This window comes from Alternaria triticimaculans (assembly GCF_023758025.1).
Source record: "Alternaria triticimaculans strain BMP 0046 chromosome Unknown scaffold_16, whole genome shotgun sequence".
Lineage (NCBI taxonomy): Eukaryota > Fungi > Ascomycota > Dothideomycetes > Pleosporales > Pleosporaceae > Alternaria > Alternaria triticimaculans.
This window is the reverse complement of record NW_026055973.1, coordinates 410,877-426,849: the sequence shown is the minus strand read 5'-3', so window position 1 is coordinate 426,849 and position 15,973 is coordinate 410,877. Positions and strand designations below refer to the sequence as shown.

At 54.4% G+C, this 15,973-nt stretch overlaps 5 protein-coding genes across 5 annotated transcripts; 3 read left to right on the top strand and 2 right to left on the bottom strand.

Moving 5' to 3' along the window:
• Positions 1 to 542: 542 nt before the first annotated feature.
• On the top strand, positions 543 to 6,147 carry J4E78_008715 (uncharacterized protein; the record flags this gene model as incomplete). Its single annotated transcript, XM_049369315.1, has 6 exons — positions 543 to 952; positions 1,902 to 2,711; positions 2,758 to 2,994; positions 3,041 to 3,808; positions 3,855 to 4,560; positions 4,609 to 6,147. The coding sequence occupies 6 exons, from the start codon at positions 543 to 545 to the stop codon at positions 6,145 to 6,147; spliced, it is 4,470 nt and encodes a 1,489-aa protein (XP_049219016.1).
• Positions 6,148 to 6,458: 311 nt separating this feature from the next.
• J4E78_008714 (uncharacterized protein) lies at positions 6,459 to 9,341 on the bottom strand (the record flags this gene model as incomplete). Its single annotated transcript, XM_049369314.1, has 2 exons — positions 6,459 to 9,179; positions 9,333 to 9,341. 2 exons carry the CDS (start codon positions 9,339 to 9,341, stop codon positions 6,459 to 6,461), a joined length of 2,730 nt encoding a protein of 909 aa, XP_049219015.1.
• A 330-nt stretch (positions 9,342 to 9,671) lies between these two features.
• J4E78_008713 (uncharacterized protein) lies at positions 9,672 to 11,057 on the top strand (the record flags this gene model as incomplete). The annotated part of the gene is made up of 3 exons (XM_049369313.1): positions 9,672 to 9,792; positions 9,846 to 9,973; positions 10,026 to 11,057. 3 exons carry the CDS (start codon positions 9,672 to 9,674, stop codon positions 11,055 to 11,057), a joined length of 1,281 nt encoding a protein of 426 aa, XP_049219014.1.
• Positions 11,058 to 11,359: 302 nt separating this feature from the next.
• Positions 11,360 to 13,329, bottom strand: J4E78_008712 (uncharacterized protein; the record flags this gene model as incomplete). Its single annotated transcript, XM_049369312.1, has 7 exons — positions 11,360 to 11,435; positions 11,492 to 11,531; positions 11,601 to 11,789; positions 11,874 to 12,486; positions 12,536 to 12,670; positions 12,721 to 12,996; positions 13,048 to 13,329. The coding sequence occupies 7 exons, from the start codon at positions 13,327 to 13,329 to the stop codon at positions 11,360 to 11,362; spliced, it is 1,611 nt and encodes a 536-aa protein (XP_049219013.1).
• Positions 13,330 to 13,996: 667 nt separating this feature from the next.
• Positions 13,997 to 15,610, top strand: J4E78_008711 (uncharacterized protein; the record flags this gene model as incomplete). The annotated part of the gene is made up of 4 exons (XM_049369311.1): positions 13,997 to 14,223; positions 14,284 to 14,359; positions 14,417 to 14,693; positions 14,751 to 15,610. 4 exons carry the CDS (start codon positions 13,997 to 13,999, stop codon positions 15,608 to 15,610), a joined length of 1,440 nt encoding a protein of 479 aa, XP_049219012.1.
• Between the last annotated feature and the right edge of the window lie 363 nt (positions 15,611 to 15,973).

Below are 15,973 nucleotides of genomic sequence, written 5' to 3'. Positions count from 1 at the left end.
GCAACGCGCATCGCGACTTCCCCACACGTGCCCAAGAGTGAATCGCCATCACTGCGCTTTCACTTGCGTCTTTCACATCTGCGGTCTTGGAGATGGCATCAGTTCCAGATCCTTGGACAATTAGAGTAAAAATATGACGCGATTTCCTTCACCAGTCGCGCGGCTAATAGCACGAGAACGCATGGAATTTAGACGGCCGAGGAAGAGAAAGACTGAGAATGGATCGTAGATGGTATTGAAGAGGAGCATCGCTCCACTTGTGAAACAAGGCACAGTTGCAGCTTCCTCCCATTTCACATGGGTGAAGTTTGCGCCTCGATAACCGAGAGCTCCTTCCTGTATTGAGGCGAGATGAAAACGGCCTTCACCTTCCTCTTTGCCAGCTCACACCTAGTATCCCTTTCACCACCTCTTCACCTTGTCTGCTCTCTTTCTTCTTCCTATCTAGCCGGCAGTTGTCACGTACCTAGACGCGTCTCAACTCCCCTTCCAAGATCTCATTTATCGACAAACATTCCACGTTACCCAGTACCGTCGTCACCATGTTCAAATTACCTCTCCAAACCGCTCGTGCTGTCTCCAGATCTGCACCAGTCTCTTTCAAGCGCCAGCTACGACCAAGCTCCAGCTCAGCGTCCGACCGCGCCGGGTACGTTGACCGAGCCGTTAACGAGCTCCAGGCTGCGCAGGGCATCACGACTACCGGTCGCATTGTCAACAAGATATGCACACGCCTCGCCAATGATAGAGCAACGACGCGTACAGAGCAGCTGATCTGGCTTGCGAAACATGCCCTCGATACATCATCAGCACCCAAGCGCGACACTGATAGCAGCAAGGCTTCGGTATACCAGAAACCCCAAGAGAAGCAAGAAGATGAGCAAAAGTCAACTGCACCTGAGGCGGACGGCAAACGTTCTTGGGAGGGCGTTTCCGCATGGCCGCATCTGTGGTAGGCATGTGTATCGTCATGACCCGATAAAGAGGCTGACTTATGTGTGCGAACAGGTAGATTTCCGGTTCAAGCACCTCTTTTCGATAGTGGGCGCTTCTCTGTCAGTGCGTAGCCTTCAGGACTGTACGTATCGAGCCCGGCGCATGGAAACTCATGGTTACGTATCATTGTCAGTTGCTCCGGGCCTTCTGAGTTGCTACGTGGACCGAGTACCCCATGTGGGCTGCTACAACAACACGAGGATACGCATGTATACGCTTCGATACGCTTGAGACTGCACCAGTAGGACTGCGATATACTCGGCAAGTGGGCGAGGCAGACTTCAGGTGGCTTTGGGTCATCGGTATCAGGTAGCGTTACGATATATTCAGTCATATCTCGACTAGGCCTCCAGACTACTGGTGTGTATTCGGTGAATTCGGTTCCTAACAACCCAAGCCAACTGAATTAGCGGAAGGTCGGTGGACGCCTAACACTGTCAAGCAGCACCGAGATTAGCAATTCCAGTGTCGATCGTTTCAGATGCAATTTGTGACATGCAAACTAGACCCCAGGAGTAGGTAACAAGGCATTGGGGGCTGAGCGATGACGAAGCCCCGCCTGTGGCTTTGATCTATTCATGGCCAATCACACGCCAAGAAGTCCGAAGAGGTCCGCATCATAGCGCATATGCTCTCCCGCGCGTGGAATACAGGCTTGCAGCTCCTGCGTCTCATTCTTAGTGTAGCGGCTCCTCCTGACGCTCTCTCTTACAGCTTCGTCATTACCTACAATGCCTTCTTTCTGAGGCTTCTTTTGCAACCACCATGGCGAGTTCAAGTAACCCCGCGCAGGGCAATGACGCGCCCCGCGACAATGCCCCGCCAACACAGCCATATACACAAACACAACCCGCGTTGGTCTTACCTAGTTGTTGACGACAGTTCTATACTGACTTGATGCGTAGCGCGCCCTCTAGTTCACATCACACCCCTAGCGCCAACGATGGTCCCGCCTACGAAGCACCGACCCTTGGGGACCTACCACCCGCATACACCGAGTTGCCAGGCCAGGTCGAGAATGAAGAGCTGGGCACCAACGCAGTAGTCGCCGACGATGGACGTGTTAATATCCGAATCGATCAGAAGAGCCGCGCGCTATCACAACTCATCCTCCCGCAAATACAGCGTCAGCTCACAAACGCGCAAGAAGATCCCGAGCCGCCTCCACCATACGTCCCAGAGTTCCTCGGTGGTGCACCCGGCCAGCAACCTCCACCTCCGCTAAACGTCGTCATACAAGTGGTGGGCTCTCGTGGTGATGTCCAGCCATTCGTCGCATTGGGCAAGGTGCTCAAGGATACGTACGGCCACAGGGTACGGTTAGCGACGCATCCGACGTTCAAGGACTTCGTTATCGAGAATGGACTGGAGTTCTTCAGTATCGGAGGCGATCCAGCTGAACTCATGGCTTTCATGGTGAAGAACCCGGGGCTGATGCCTGGCTTCGATACATTGCGCAGTGGTGACATTGGCAAGAGGAGGAAGGGCATCGCAGAGATTCTGAGCGGCACATGGAGATCTTGCATAGAGACGGGCAATGGTCTCGGCGTAGACCCGCTCCAGCAGACGGTCGAAGAGTGGATGGGTATCGAGGACCAACTACCAGAGCAACTGCGCAAACCATTCGTCGCCGATGCCATAATCGCAAATCCTCCCGCTTTCGGCCATATACATTGCGCCGAGAAGTTGGGCATACCTCTACACATGATGTTCACGTATGTCTGGTTTCGTTGAGATACGCGCACCTGCTGATTTGAATAGTATGCCGTGGTCGCCTACACAGCAGTTCCCGCATCCACTCGCCAACATCCAGTCTAGCAATGCAGACCCCACTATCACCAACTACTTGTCATATATCATGGTCGATGTACTGACGTGGCAGGGTCTGGGCGACGTCATCAACAGGTTCCGTAAGGATAGCCTTCGGCTGGATCCCATCAGCGCTGTCTGGGCGCCAGCCATGCTCGCGCGTCTGAAAGTACCTTTCACATATTGCTGGTGAGTATACTTAAATGCTGCTCACAATTTGACTCACATCTCACAGGTCTCCTGCACTGATTCCTAAACCCAGGGATTGGAACCACCACATCTCCGTCGCGGGTTTCTACTTCCTGAACCTCGCCTCGAACTACACACCAGCCCCAGATCTTGCAGCTTTTCTCGATGGAGGTGAACCACCAGTATACATTGGCTTTGGTTCCATTGTGGTGGATGATCCAAATGCCATGACTAAGATGATCTTCGACGCCGTGAAGATCACCGGAAAACGTGCGTTGGTGTCCAAAGGCTGGGGCGGGCTAGGAGCCGATGATCTTGGAAAGCCAGATGGCGTCTTCATGCTTGGTAATTGTCCTCACGACTGGCTGTTCAAACGTGTGTCTGCCGTCGTGCATCACGGTGGTGCAGGAACTACGGCAGCTGGTATCGCAACTGGAAAGCCGACCGTTGTTGTGCCATTCTTCGGAGATCAAGCCTTCTGGGGAGCCATGGTCTCAAGAGCTGGCGCTGGGCCTGATCCCATCCCATACAAAGAACTTACCGCAGAGAAGCTTGCCGGAGCTATCAACGAAGCGCTCAAACCGGAGACTCTCGATCGGGCGCAGGAGCTCTGCGACAAGATCAAACAGGAAAACGGCACACAGAAGGGAGCTCAGTCATTCCATCAGATGCTTAACTACGACGAACTGCGATGTGCTCTCATGCCAGACAAACCGGCTGTCTGGAGACTGAAGCGCACTGACGTGAAGTTGAGTGCCAAGGCGGCTACTGTACTGGCCCAGCAAGGCGAAGTGAACTTCTCTGACATGAAACTGTAAGCAATCGCATGCTCGATTTATGAAATGTGCTAAGACTTGTAGATACCGCCCTCGCGAGTATGTTCCTGATGAAGGCCCTTGGGACCCAGTTTCTGGCGCAGCTGGTGCTATTATGGGCACAGCAACCTCAGTGATGATGGGTGTTGCTGATATGCCGATCCAGACTCTCAAACTACTCAACATACATCCTGATGCCAGATCTAAGAAAGGCAAAGAAAAGGCCACAGGTACCGAATCTCCGTCGATCGGAGAAGGAAGTAGTAGTGGACGCCCGACAACATCGAGGACGGCGACTGATGCTACCGATCGCTCAGGTAGAAGTGGGGCCGCAACACCAACAGCAGCCGATGCTGCTGCTGATCTAGCCCGGATACAGGCGGACAACCCAGCAGTCAAGAGCCCTGGCTCTCCTGGTACGCCTTCACACAGGTCATCATTCATGTCTCAAGCATTTGCTGAATCTACCCAAGGCTCGCGATCGCGGTCTCGCAGTCGCTCCAGATCAGTGGCTGGGTCGGCAGCGCCATCCAACACTGGGCCAAAGCCAAGCATGGCCGAGAATTGTGAATCTGCAGTAGACACTGGCAAGGGTCTAGCTAGGATTGTTGGCGCTGGCTTCAAGTCACCCATGGACTTCTCACTCAATGTGGCCAAGGGGTTTCACAACGTACCGAAGCTCTACGGAGCCGAGGTGCGACAGGTCGATAAGGTTACCGACTTCCAGAGTGGCATGCGGACCGCTGCTAAGGTATGTGGACTATAACGCTACGAATGACATTTACTGATGTCAACACAGCAATTCGGCTTCGGTCTTTATGATGGCATCACTGGTATTGTGACGGATCCTTACAAAGGCGCCAAGAAAGAAGGTGGCATCGGCTTCGTCAAGGGAGTTGGACGCGGTATCATGAGCGTACCATTCCGCGTCATGGGTGGTGCTTGGTCGGTTCCTGGCTATGCCATGAAAGGACTCTACCAAGAAATGGTCAAGAGCAAGGGAAAGAGCGTGCAAAACTACATCATCGCCGCACGTATCGCGCAGGGCTACGATGAAGCATCCGAGGTAACGCAGGAAGAACGCGACGAGATCGTCAAGAAATGGAGCCACATGAAATGGGGCATCAAAAAGAAGCGCAACGTTGGGGCCGAGCAAATGGACTCGCTCCATTCACTTGTGCAACAGAAGAAGGATAGGAAAGACAAGCGTTCTGCTATACTCGACTCGCATGTTGGTGCAGTAGCCCAGCCATCAGCACACGCGAACTCCGTCCCACAAGGCAGCGCCGCAGGCCAATACCCTGATCCCCCACGCAGACGCGGTGTCGAGCCTGAAATCCGGTCAACAATTCCCAGCTGGCGGCAACAAGAAGCCGAACGAACACGCGCAATAAGACGGCAAGAAACCCCCACATCAGGCTCCCCATCAACCGCATCGTCAATCGCCCCATCCCAGCAATCACAAGCCGATCTCGAAGCCCAACTCCTCGCCGAAGAAGAAGAAGATCAACGCGAACTCGAACGCGCCATCGCCGCCTCCGTCGCCGAATCCTCGCGCGGCGACCCCGAAGAAGACCGCCTCATCGCCTCCGCAATCCGCGCTTCAATCGCTGAACTCGAAAACGCACCCCCCTCCAACGGCGCGCCGACCCAACAAGACGAGGAAGCAGCGCTCCACCGCGCCATGACAGCCAGCATGTCCGAAGCCGGCAAAACCGACATGACGGAAGAGGAGAAGAAGGCGCTTGAAAAAACGCTCAGAAAGAGTTTGTCAGAAACGAGCAAGCGGACGAGACGAGCCAGCGATCATCATGAATGGGATTCTGATAACGATACCGAAGACGATGAGGATTACAAGCGTATTATCGCTGAGTCGAAACATCTCGCTCAGATTCATGCTGAGCATCCGGATGAATATGCGACGTCGACGCAAGGTGCGCAGCAGGAAAGCGGTGTTATGGATGCGATGAGTCAGGCTATTGGTGGTGCTGCTTCGGGTCCGACGCATGCTTCTCCACCTCCTTACGCTCATTCTTCCGCCCGTGCTTCTACCGCCCTGGGAGAAGACCAGACGCGTGATCACGACATAGATGCAAGGGCTGCTCCTCCTCCACTGCCTCATCGCATCACGATGCAAGACAACGATAACGACGATGAAGATGCAGAACTAAAGAAAGTGTTGGCAGAAAGCGAGAAAGCGGAGAGTGAACGGATTAGCAATTTGGAGAAGCAGAGGACGGAGGAGGATATTGTTATGGAGTATGTGCGGAAACAGAGTTTGCTTGAGGAGGAACATAGGCAGAGGGTTAGGAACGGGGAGGAGAGTGCTGGAAGGTAAAAATGCTAAAGGGAGGGGTGAGGGTGGTATATTTGCTGAATGACGATATGTGATACCCTAGTGTGAGCAACGATACACGATTTGTGTTGTTTTTTTCCGAATATGGGTTGCAACGCGACATCTGATTGAATATTCTAGATTTATATAATAAACAATTAATCTCCTATATACATATCATCTCACCATCCGAAAAAGATATACTCAAAAGATTTTACAAGCGGGTATACCCCCAACGCCCAGTCTTCCATCACACCTGCGAACGAACAGAAGAACGAATAAAAAAAGGAAACTCCCCTCTTCGCATGCTACACTCACCCCGGCGCCGCGCCCGTCAAAACCCTAACCCCCCACCCCCACCACCCCTCCCTCTCTCCCAACACCCTCTCCAGCTCCCCCACCCTCCCCTCCACAAACTCAACCTGCCTCTCAAACTCACCGACCACATCCTCTATATCCTCGACCTTGCCGCGTAACGCACTAATCTCATACTCAAGCTTATCGCCCACATTCCCCAGTTCCCTCAGACTAGCCGTCAGCTGCCCGCGGTTATTGGTTACGGTAGCGTGCGTGTCTTCGCGGAGGGAGTGGTACGTGTCGAGACGGGGGTAGTATATCGATTCTAGGGTTTGGATATCTGTGTCTGCGGAGGTGGAGAGGGCGGTTATGGAGGAGAGGGCTGTGGAGACCCAGAGGGCGTCTTTGGTGGAGAGGGTGTGGAGGTGGGTGTGTAGACGTTTTAGTTGCGTGGAGTGCAGGTTTTGTGTTGTGGCGCGGGTGGTTAGGGCGGCGGTTGTGGTTGTGGTTGTGGTGGTTTTAGTGAGGTTGTTGTCGGCGTCGGCGTCATCGGCAACTGCTTCTTCGTCGATGATGGGGTCCGAAGCGTTGATTGTGGGCCAGCGGAGGACGCTTTCTTCGGCTGTGCTGAAGGAGAGGTGGCGGGGCCACCAGTTTTCGTTACGGGCGGGTTGGGAAGGGAGGAATTGGGTGCCGGATTGGGTGCGGCGGAGGAGGGGTGGGACTTGGGCGGTTTGGTCCACGGGAAGGTTTTGGTCGAGGTCTACGCCGTGGTAGATGGATCCGGCGACGGAGCTGGATATGGTGGGCGGTTGATCGGGCTGATCTGAGACGTCGCTTTCGATGATGGAACTGCGTAGGTTGGACGCGTGGCGGCCACCGACTAGCTTGTTGTCGTTTAATGAGACCACTGAGTCGCCTGGGGTTTCGGTAAGCTGTTTGGTGTAGGCTGGCTCCTCGCCCATTGTACTCTGAGGCGACATGAGAGAATAGGGATCGTCCGACTGGCTTTCGTAGTAGTCCATCGACGTTCTTGAGTCTGCATACTGTGGTGTGCCACTCTTGGTTCGATGCAACACATGTCGTCCATGTTCTTCTCGCGATACTTTGCTTGCATGGGTGCGCAGACCCACGGCGTTTTTGATATGATGGAAGCCGCTACCAGACTCTAGTTTGGCTTTGATGGTGGCCCGCTTTGAGTACGGATCTTTGCTGTCTTTCTCCTGGCCATCTGGCGAAAAGGTTTCTGCCTTCTTCATCTCTGAAGACCCTGTATCGCGCTTCGCAATGCCTTGTTGTTCAAGCGTTGATTCTCGGCGAACCAGCTTCGGTGCAGGGTCATGTTTGTCTGGGGAGGCTGAGCGTGCTTCTCCGCCAGGAAGTCGATCGAACATGCTGTCTCCGGATACGGTCTTCCTGGGCTTTCCGTGCCACAACCACTTGGCGTGTTCACCTCTCACAAGCTCCACAAATTGGTCAATGTCGACAGTCTCCACTTCAGCGATACCGTCCTTCTGTCCAGCCCCAACAATGCCCATGACCATCTCACCGCCCTTGCCTCCTAACTCGGCCACGGTGGATTTGAAAGCCCGGGGAACGGCCCAGCCTTCCTTGCTCGCTGCCTTTGCTGAGGCTCTTCGTAGCTTATCAAGCGTGTGTCGATCGAGGCGTCGCGTTCTGGGAAGATGTTGCGACTTCTGGAAATGTCCGATACCACGCTTAGTGGCCTCAATGTCGAAGACATCTTTGGCAACTGCAGCGCTACAAGCACTGAGTCGGTTTCGGGCACCCATCAGCATACCCAGCAGAGCAGCGACTGTGGTAGGACCAAGAATGCCATCGTGAGGTTCCACTGTGTAGTACTCAGATCCAAAGTCTATCCACCAGTCGTTGATAGCTTTCTCCGTGACATCGCACAGCAGCCCGTCTGCATACTCTGGTTCCAGCTTCCCAAACAAGACAAGTGCCACTTGACAGAGCTTCACAAGCTCAATGACGGAAGCGTTGAACGGAATCTTTTCGCTGGTACGGTACAGTTGCTGGAACTTGGCTTGCGTGGCACTGCTTGGCGGCGTGAGCTTTATGCCCAGCCGACCTGAACATCCCAGTCTCTTCAGATTCTCGTTGACGAAGAAGGCCTCGCGATACTTCTTCAGATCGCCTCCGGGGATGGGGATGACAGTTAGGGACGAGGGAAAGCCACTGAGGTTTGTAACCATCAAGGCGCCATAGGGGGTATCCTTCCTCCGCGCATGGTACTCAGTCAGCGACCGGAAGTACAGGCGCATCTGCGGCGACCATTCCTCCTCATTCTTGGGCACGCTTATGATTGTAGCCAGCACAGTGTCCTCGGGATTGCCGGTATACGTTGTGATGAGAAAGGTAGGATGGGTGCGCGAACAGGCCCATTGCTCGACGAGGTAGATCTCGTAGCCCTCGATCTTCTGGCGACGGGCGAGGACGTGGCATGAGGTGGTCGGGTCTTCTTCGATGTATCGCGCGGCTACGACGTCGGTCAAGACGAAGCGCTGGTGTCCGGCAGGCGACGTGGGAGACTTGATCCTGGCCTCTTCGGGTATCATTTCGGTGGTAGGAGCTTTGGAGAGCGGCTGTGGGCGGGACTGGGCTGTAGTCTTGCGCTGGGTTGACGTCGTCTGCAGGGGCGGCATCTGGTCCCGCAGCTCCTTCTCCGTGTGCGTCCGCGGCGGCGACATGGGCAGTGGGTGCGCCATGTTAGGCTAGAGGCGGTGAGGTATGTTTCGGATACACTACAGGGCGCTGCAAAGGCGTGCTCTTCATCGTAGAGAGGTAGGCGCAGAGTCTCGCCGATGCCCGAGCGCGAGCCACCGGTTCGAGGGCGGCAGTGTGACGGAGAGCGAGTGGAATGGCACTTTATGCATGGTTCCAGCAGTCTCGAGCTCGGCGCTGCATCTGGATGGCGAGAAGGCGTCGGTATAGGGGAGGTTGTGCATAGACGGAGCTGATGATCATGCGCGCGGACGTCGTCGGCCTTGTCCCCCACACGTCATGCCCGCGGCTGCAGCGACCATGCGGCGATCGCGAGCTCGACGCCAACTCCAATCCGCCAACACGACGGCCATGGACAGCGGAAGAGAGCTCTGCTGGCCAGACAACAGCTATTCACTGCCAGCTGACCCTCGCTCTGCCGCCCCCAATCTCCCCAAACCATCATAGCCACTGCCCCGGTGCATCCCATCGCTATCAACACCATGGACGACCTCCGCGAGCAAGTGGAGCTGCTGGAGAGCAGCGCCAACCTCTCCACCAGCATCGACGATGTGCAAAAGGCCATAGACATGCTGACGGCAGCTCGCGCTAAGATCGCAGCTGGTGCGGACTCTGTCGACAATCTCGCCGTGGACCCTGCTAACTTGCGCGACCAGATGCGAAGACGGCGCCCGTGACCCTCGCCAAACTCCAGGACCCGTTCAAGAAGTCTCTGGACGCGGTGAACAAAGACCTCAAGCCAATCTACGCCGGCCTGAACAAGTATGGCAAGACGCTGGACAAGGTGCGCTTCCCTATACATGCCTCAACACCACCAACCTAACAGTTGTCTACAGAAATTCAAAGACAAGCCCCTCCCCTCCGCCGACAACGATGCGCTGTCCTCGCACCCCTCGCTCATCAACCGTGCCATCGCCATGCACCTCCTCCGCGAAGGCCAATTCGAAGTAGCATCCACCTTCATCGAAGAAGCGCGCCGACAGCCACCCCACCCCGAACCCACGCCCAACACGCCGAATCCATACATACGCGAAGCCTGGGAGAAAGACCTAGCAGAAGGAACCTTCAACTCGGAGCAACTGCAACAGCAATTCGCCGACATGTACCACATCCTGCACCAACTGCGGCACGAGCAGAACCTCGCGCCCGCCATCCAATGGGCGCGCGAACGCAGTGCCCTCCTCGAAGAACGCGGCAGCAACCTAGAATTCGAGCTGTGCCGGCTGCAATTCGTCTGCCTCTTCGACAGTGCATCCCCCGCCCCCAACGACAACGACTCCTTCATGTCCGACTCATCCGACGAAGCACCCCCTACAGGCCCCCTCGCTGCGTGGGCCTACGCGCGCCGCGAATTCCCGCCCTTCCAAAAGCGCTACGCCCGCGAGATCCAACAGCTCCTCGGCGCCATGGCCTTCTACCAAAATATACCCACGTCCCCTTACCACCGCCTCTTCTACAACACCACCGCCTGGGACGAAGTCGCCCAGTCTTTCAATCGCGAGTTCTGCAGCCTCCTCGGCCTCTCCGCAGACTCTCCCTTGTTCATTGCCGCCACCGCCGGCGCAATCGCCCTGCCCTACCTGCTCAAAATGCAGTCCATCATGAAGGAGAAGCGGACCGAGTGGACGACGCAGGATGAGCTTCCGGTGGAGATTCCACTGCCGAGTCAGTACCATTTCCACTCCATTTTCGTGTGTCCCGTGTCGAAAGAGCAGAGCACCGATAAGAATCCGCCCATGATGATGCCGTGTGGCCATGTTATCGCGCAGGTGAGTTTGGATACGCTGAGTAGGGGGGGTCATAAGTTCAAGTGTCCGTATTGTCCGAGTGAGAGTCTTCCGAAGGATGCGATTCAGGTTATACTATAGGACGTGGCCTGGTTTGAGAGCGTTCACGGGTATAAACTTGGGTTGCAGGATTTGGAACCGTATGGGATGGGCGATGATGTTTGGAAAAGTATCCATTCCGACAGACGACGGGTGTGATTTGGTGGCGGAGGAGTGGTATGTGGTGTTTTAGCGTTTGGGCGTCACAGTATCGTGGATATCTTTTGTCTGCTGCTCCGTAGCATCACGGTATCTCTAGCATAGGCGGGTCTTTTTCCCGCTACAAATGAACAAATAACTTCAACATATCTTCAAAGTATTCCATACTACATGCCCCAACCCACTCACGACCGTATCGCCTGAAGCACCGTCTCAGTCATAGCAAGTACCTTCTCCTCCTCCAACCGTTGCGCAACAAGTCTGTCACAGAAATTAGCATCAAGCACCCCAGTCAAACTCCACATGAAGTAACTCACTGTAGACTAACTGGTAAACCGTGAAGTAGCTCAGGGTGATCTGATAATACTCATTAGTCATCCACAAGTAATGGAAATGGAAATCGGGCTGAAGGTAAGTGACACTTACAGCTATCATAAGCAGCCTGACAAGACTCGCTCTGCGCTTTGTAATCGCTCGCATACTGATCCACGGCTTTATCGACCGAGACGCCACAGGGGAAGGACGTAGCAGAGTAGTCGACTACGTTGTACACGCCCGTGTATCCGACGTATTTGAAGTCGCCGTGCGCTACGCTTGCGTAGGGTGTTGTCGGTGCTATTTTTCAGGATTAGAACCAGAATCAGAGAATGCAGAGAAACAAACATGTATATCCAAGAGATTTGGGGGTTCCCAGCTTACCTAAAATACCATCAAGTCCCTCAACCCCCATCCACTGTTCAAGGTATTGCCGCTGCAACTCCGATCGCTCCGTATGCAACTTCCACATATCATAAACACCGAGTTCCTTCGCGTGTTTGTACTGTATCATTTCAGGTCGGTACGGCTCGCCCGTTACACCGAGTAAAGCCTCCACGCTCTTCCCTCCATCAGCAACGAACATGCGGCCTAGAAGTTCAATCGCTTTAGCATGCAACCTGGGATTCCAGACCAAAACCTCATGGCCCGCTTTCTTCAGCTTGACCGCCGTTTCCTGCAGCGCCCGCGTCACAGGCGGCGTGGGTAGGCAAATGCCGTCGTTGTACAGCACCGCGATCTTGAGTTTCTGTGGGGGGTCTACGGCCCGCCATGGGATTGGCAACATCTTTGGGTCTAGTTTCCAGCATTCTGCGTCGACGATGGCTTGGGAGTACATGGTGATATCCGATAGTGTCTTTCCCATGGGTCCGTTTACGGATTGCACGGCTTCTTGGCCGGCGAGACCGGAGCGGCAGCGTTGGGTTGTGAAGCGGCCGAAGGAGGGGCGGAGGGTGAAGATGCCGGTGCATGCTGCTGGGATACGCAGGCTGCCGCCCTGGTTCTGTTAGGGAAGGCTGGAAGGTGGAAGGGGGAGCGGGTCTTACGATGTCTGTTCCGACTCCTAAGGGACTTCCGCCGAACGCGATGAGGGCTGATTCTCCGCCTGAGGATCCCCCAGATGTGACTTTGCGGTTGAGTGGGTTGACGGTACGGCCGAATGTGTTGTTCACGGACTCTGCCTGCATCTCGTTGTCAGTTTCCAGCTCGTAATATGTGCGCGTGTACGTACGATCATCATGGCTGTAGGCACATTCGTCTTGCAATACTGGACAGCGCCCAGTCGACGCAGTATTTCCACCAGCGTAGCATCGTATTCGGCGGGTTGGTTCACTAAGGAGGTGAAGCCTACGGTACTGTCTTTCCCCTTCACGTTGAAGTTGTCCTTGAGCGATATTGGCAAGCCATGGAGCGGTCCTACGGTCTTGCCAGTTCGTTCAAGGTGCTCGTCGAGGGCTTTAGCTTGCTGTACCGCTTCATCGAAGAAAGCGTCGCTGAGACAATTCGTCTATGCAGTTATCAGACCACCTCAACTCTGCTCTACGAGACTCGGCCATACCAGTTGATGCGCCGCTGCGGCGCATTTGCAGAACGCGACCGTGACGTCTTCGGCGCTCCATGCTTTCGACGCAATCTTCTCGAGGATATCTGACGCCGTGCTCTCAGTGATCGCGAGTTCTGACTCCGTAAGCCATCCAGATTCCCTAGGCCACGTCGTGACATCGAGTTGTGATTCCGGTGGAAACTTGTCCTGGGGTATGCGGTATTGAGTCGGAATGGATTCCGCGAGAGCGGCGCGCTTCCCCGCGGCAACTTTCTCCCAGTTCGACTCAGATGTCATACTTTAGGACTTTTGCAACGCCAAACTATCGTGATATAGGAGACTGTAATACGCAAGGATATTAAATTAGAAGAGGAACCTGTGTCCATCTCCGTGAGTATCCTTCGCCATTCCGTATTCCTATCCTCCCCACTCTCGGGTGCATCTGCGCCGCGGTCCATACGTGATGGCGGCCCTGAACCGAAGCCATCGAAGGCGTCGACAGTACCATTCCCCGCATTTACACGCGCCCAAGCCAGACTAACTCCTAGCAGACATGCCGCTCAGTCGGCCGAGATAGACTGGCGTTGCTCAAGAGGATATACCTGCCGTCTTGAGATTCAGATACGCCTACCCAAGCACCCGATACCGGCAATCAGCTATCCAACAACGGGCGTCATGATCGTCGGTGAGGGTTACTGATTGTGAACGCTCCGAGTCAGGCATAAGTGGCGTACTATCATCCCATATCTCGTTCCCAGCGTCTATCGGTCCTTTCATGCATGGACGGACAATGTCACCCGAAGAGATTCAACTACATACAGAACTGATAACGGCGATTGTTTGAAGACGCGATAGAATCGTCTTTTGTCGCGCAACCTCACATTTCTAGCGACGAGGCGCATCACCTCTGTTCAGCTGAGGTCAACACTTCAACATCTCAACTTTGAGATAACCAATCTCCAAAATGGCCAACAGCTTCATCGCCTATCTTCGAGGCGACCAGAATGCGCCAGGCGAGCGCAAGCTGGTGCAGAAGCTCGACTTCTTCATCCTTACTTTCTGCTGTCTCATGTACTTTTTGAACTATCTTGATCGCACAAACCTCAACAATGCGTATGTTTCTGGCATGAGGGAAGAGTTGAGCTTCAAAGGCAACCAGCTCAATCAAATCAACACCGTTTTCACTGTTGGGTGAGTGAGCATGAAAGGAAAAAGACACGAGAAACCTCTACTAATTGTCACAATCTTCAGATACACCATAGGCCAAGTCCCATGCAACATAGCCCTCTACTACATCAAACCCCGCTACTTCTTCCCAGCATGCATGGTACACCTCTCTCTCTACCCCCCTTCACACTCACCGTATTCTAACAAACCCACACAGGTAGCATGGGCGGGCCTAACAATGGTAACAGCCGCCGCGCAAAAGCCGCAAGACATAATGGCCATCCGCTTTTTCCAAGCGCTATTTGAGTCCTCCACCTTTGTAGGAACCCACTACATCCTTGGGTCGTGGTACACAGAAAAAGAGCTAGGGAAAAGATCCGGCATCTTCACTGCATCGGGTTTGGCTGGCACGATGATAGGCGGGTTTATCCAGACGGGGATTCATAGTAGTATGGATGGGTTGAGGGGGATGAGTGGGTGGAGGTGGTTGTTTAGTAAGTTTTCAATACTATGCACACATCTACATAGACATGTATTAACATCTATCTCAGTAATCGACGGCATCATCACCCTCCCTGTAGCCCTCTACGGTTTCCTCCTCTTTCCAGACACACCAAGGAACACAAGGGCCCCCTACCTCTCCGCCACCGAAAAGGCCCTCGCCATATCCCGCGTCCCCGAAGTCAGCGAACGCACCCCAATTTCCTTCTCCTTCCTAAAACACTGCTTCTCTACGTGGTACTGGTATTTCTTCGTGATCCTGTGGATCCTCGCCGGAGAAACCGAATCCTTCAGCACAAACGCCCTGCTCCAATTGTACATGCGCTCCCATCCAACGGAAACATACACCGTAGCCCAGAACAACAACTACCCAACCGGAGTACCAGCAGTCGGCATAGCATCCACACTCTTCTGGGCGACCCTCACGGATTTCATGGGCGGAAAACGTTATCTAGTGGGTTACTGGATCGCAGCCACCGGCATCATAACTTCCGCGCTCATCCTCGCTTTTCCACACTCCACACCCATCCACTTCGGCATGTACTACTGGGCGGGCAGCGTGTACGCGTGTCAAGCCACGTTCTTCGCGTGGGCGAACGATGTGCTAAGGTACGAAGAAGATAGTCTGAGGGCCGTGGTGATAGCGAGTATGAATATGGGGAGCAATGCGATTAATGCTTGGTGGAGTATTTTGTTCTACGGGGCGGATATGGCGCCGTATTTTACGAGGGGCATGTGGGCTATGATTGCGGTTAGTATTGGCATGGGGGTGTGGTGTGCGGGTGGGGTTTGGTGGCAGAAGAGGGCGGAGGGGAGGAGGGAGGGGAGTGTTGTGCATGCTGAGGTTAGGGGGAAGGGGGAGGAGGAGGGGAGGTTTGCAGGGGGTGGAGGCGAGGCAGAGAAGGTATAGGGGGGCTTGGAGATAATGACGTTGTTGTTGTACTTCTACTTCGCGGCTCGGGGAGCTAATACAAACGCCTTGATAACGCCGAATTATTATGCAATCATACTACCATCCATCCATCAAGAGCACAAACACTATCCTATCCTGTGCTATCCTATCCTACATCCCTTATATCAACCCCTATGACACACCACCAAACCTCTGGCTTGCCCTCCCGCCACGCATACTATTCATGAAATCAGCCGAAGGATCACTGCCCAGTCCATTCCACCCATTAGCACCAACACGCTGGCCCTCCCTCTGCGCCTTGTTAATCTTCTCCTGGAGCTGTGAGGCCCCCGAATCGATAAGCTGAAGCTGAGCAAGCTG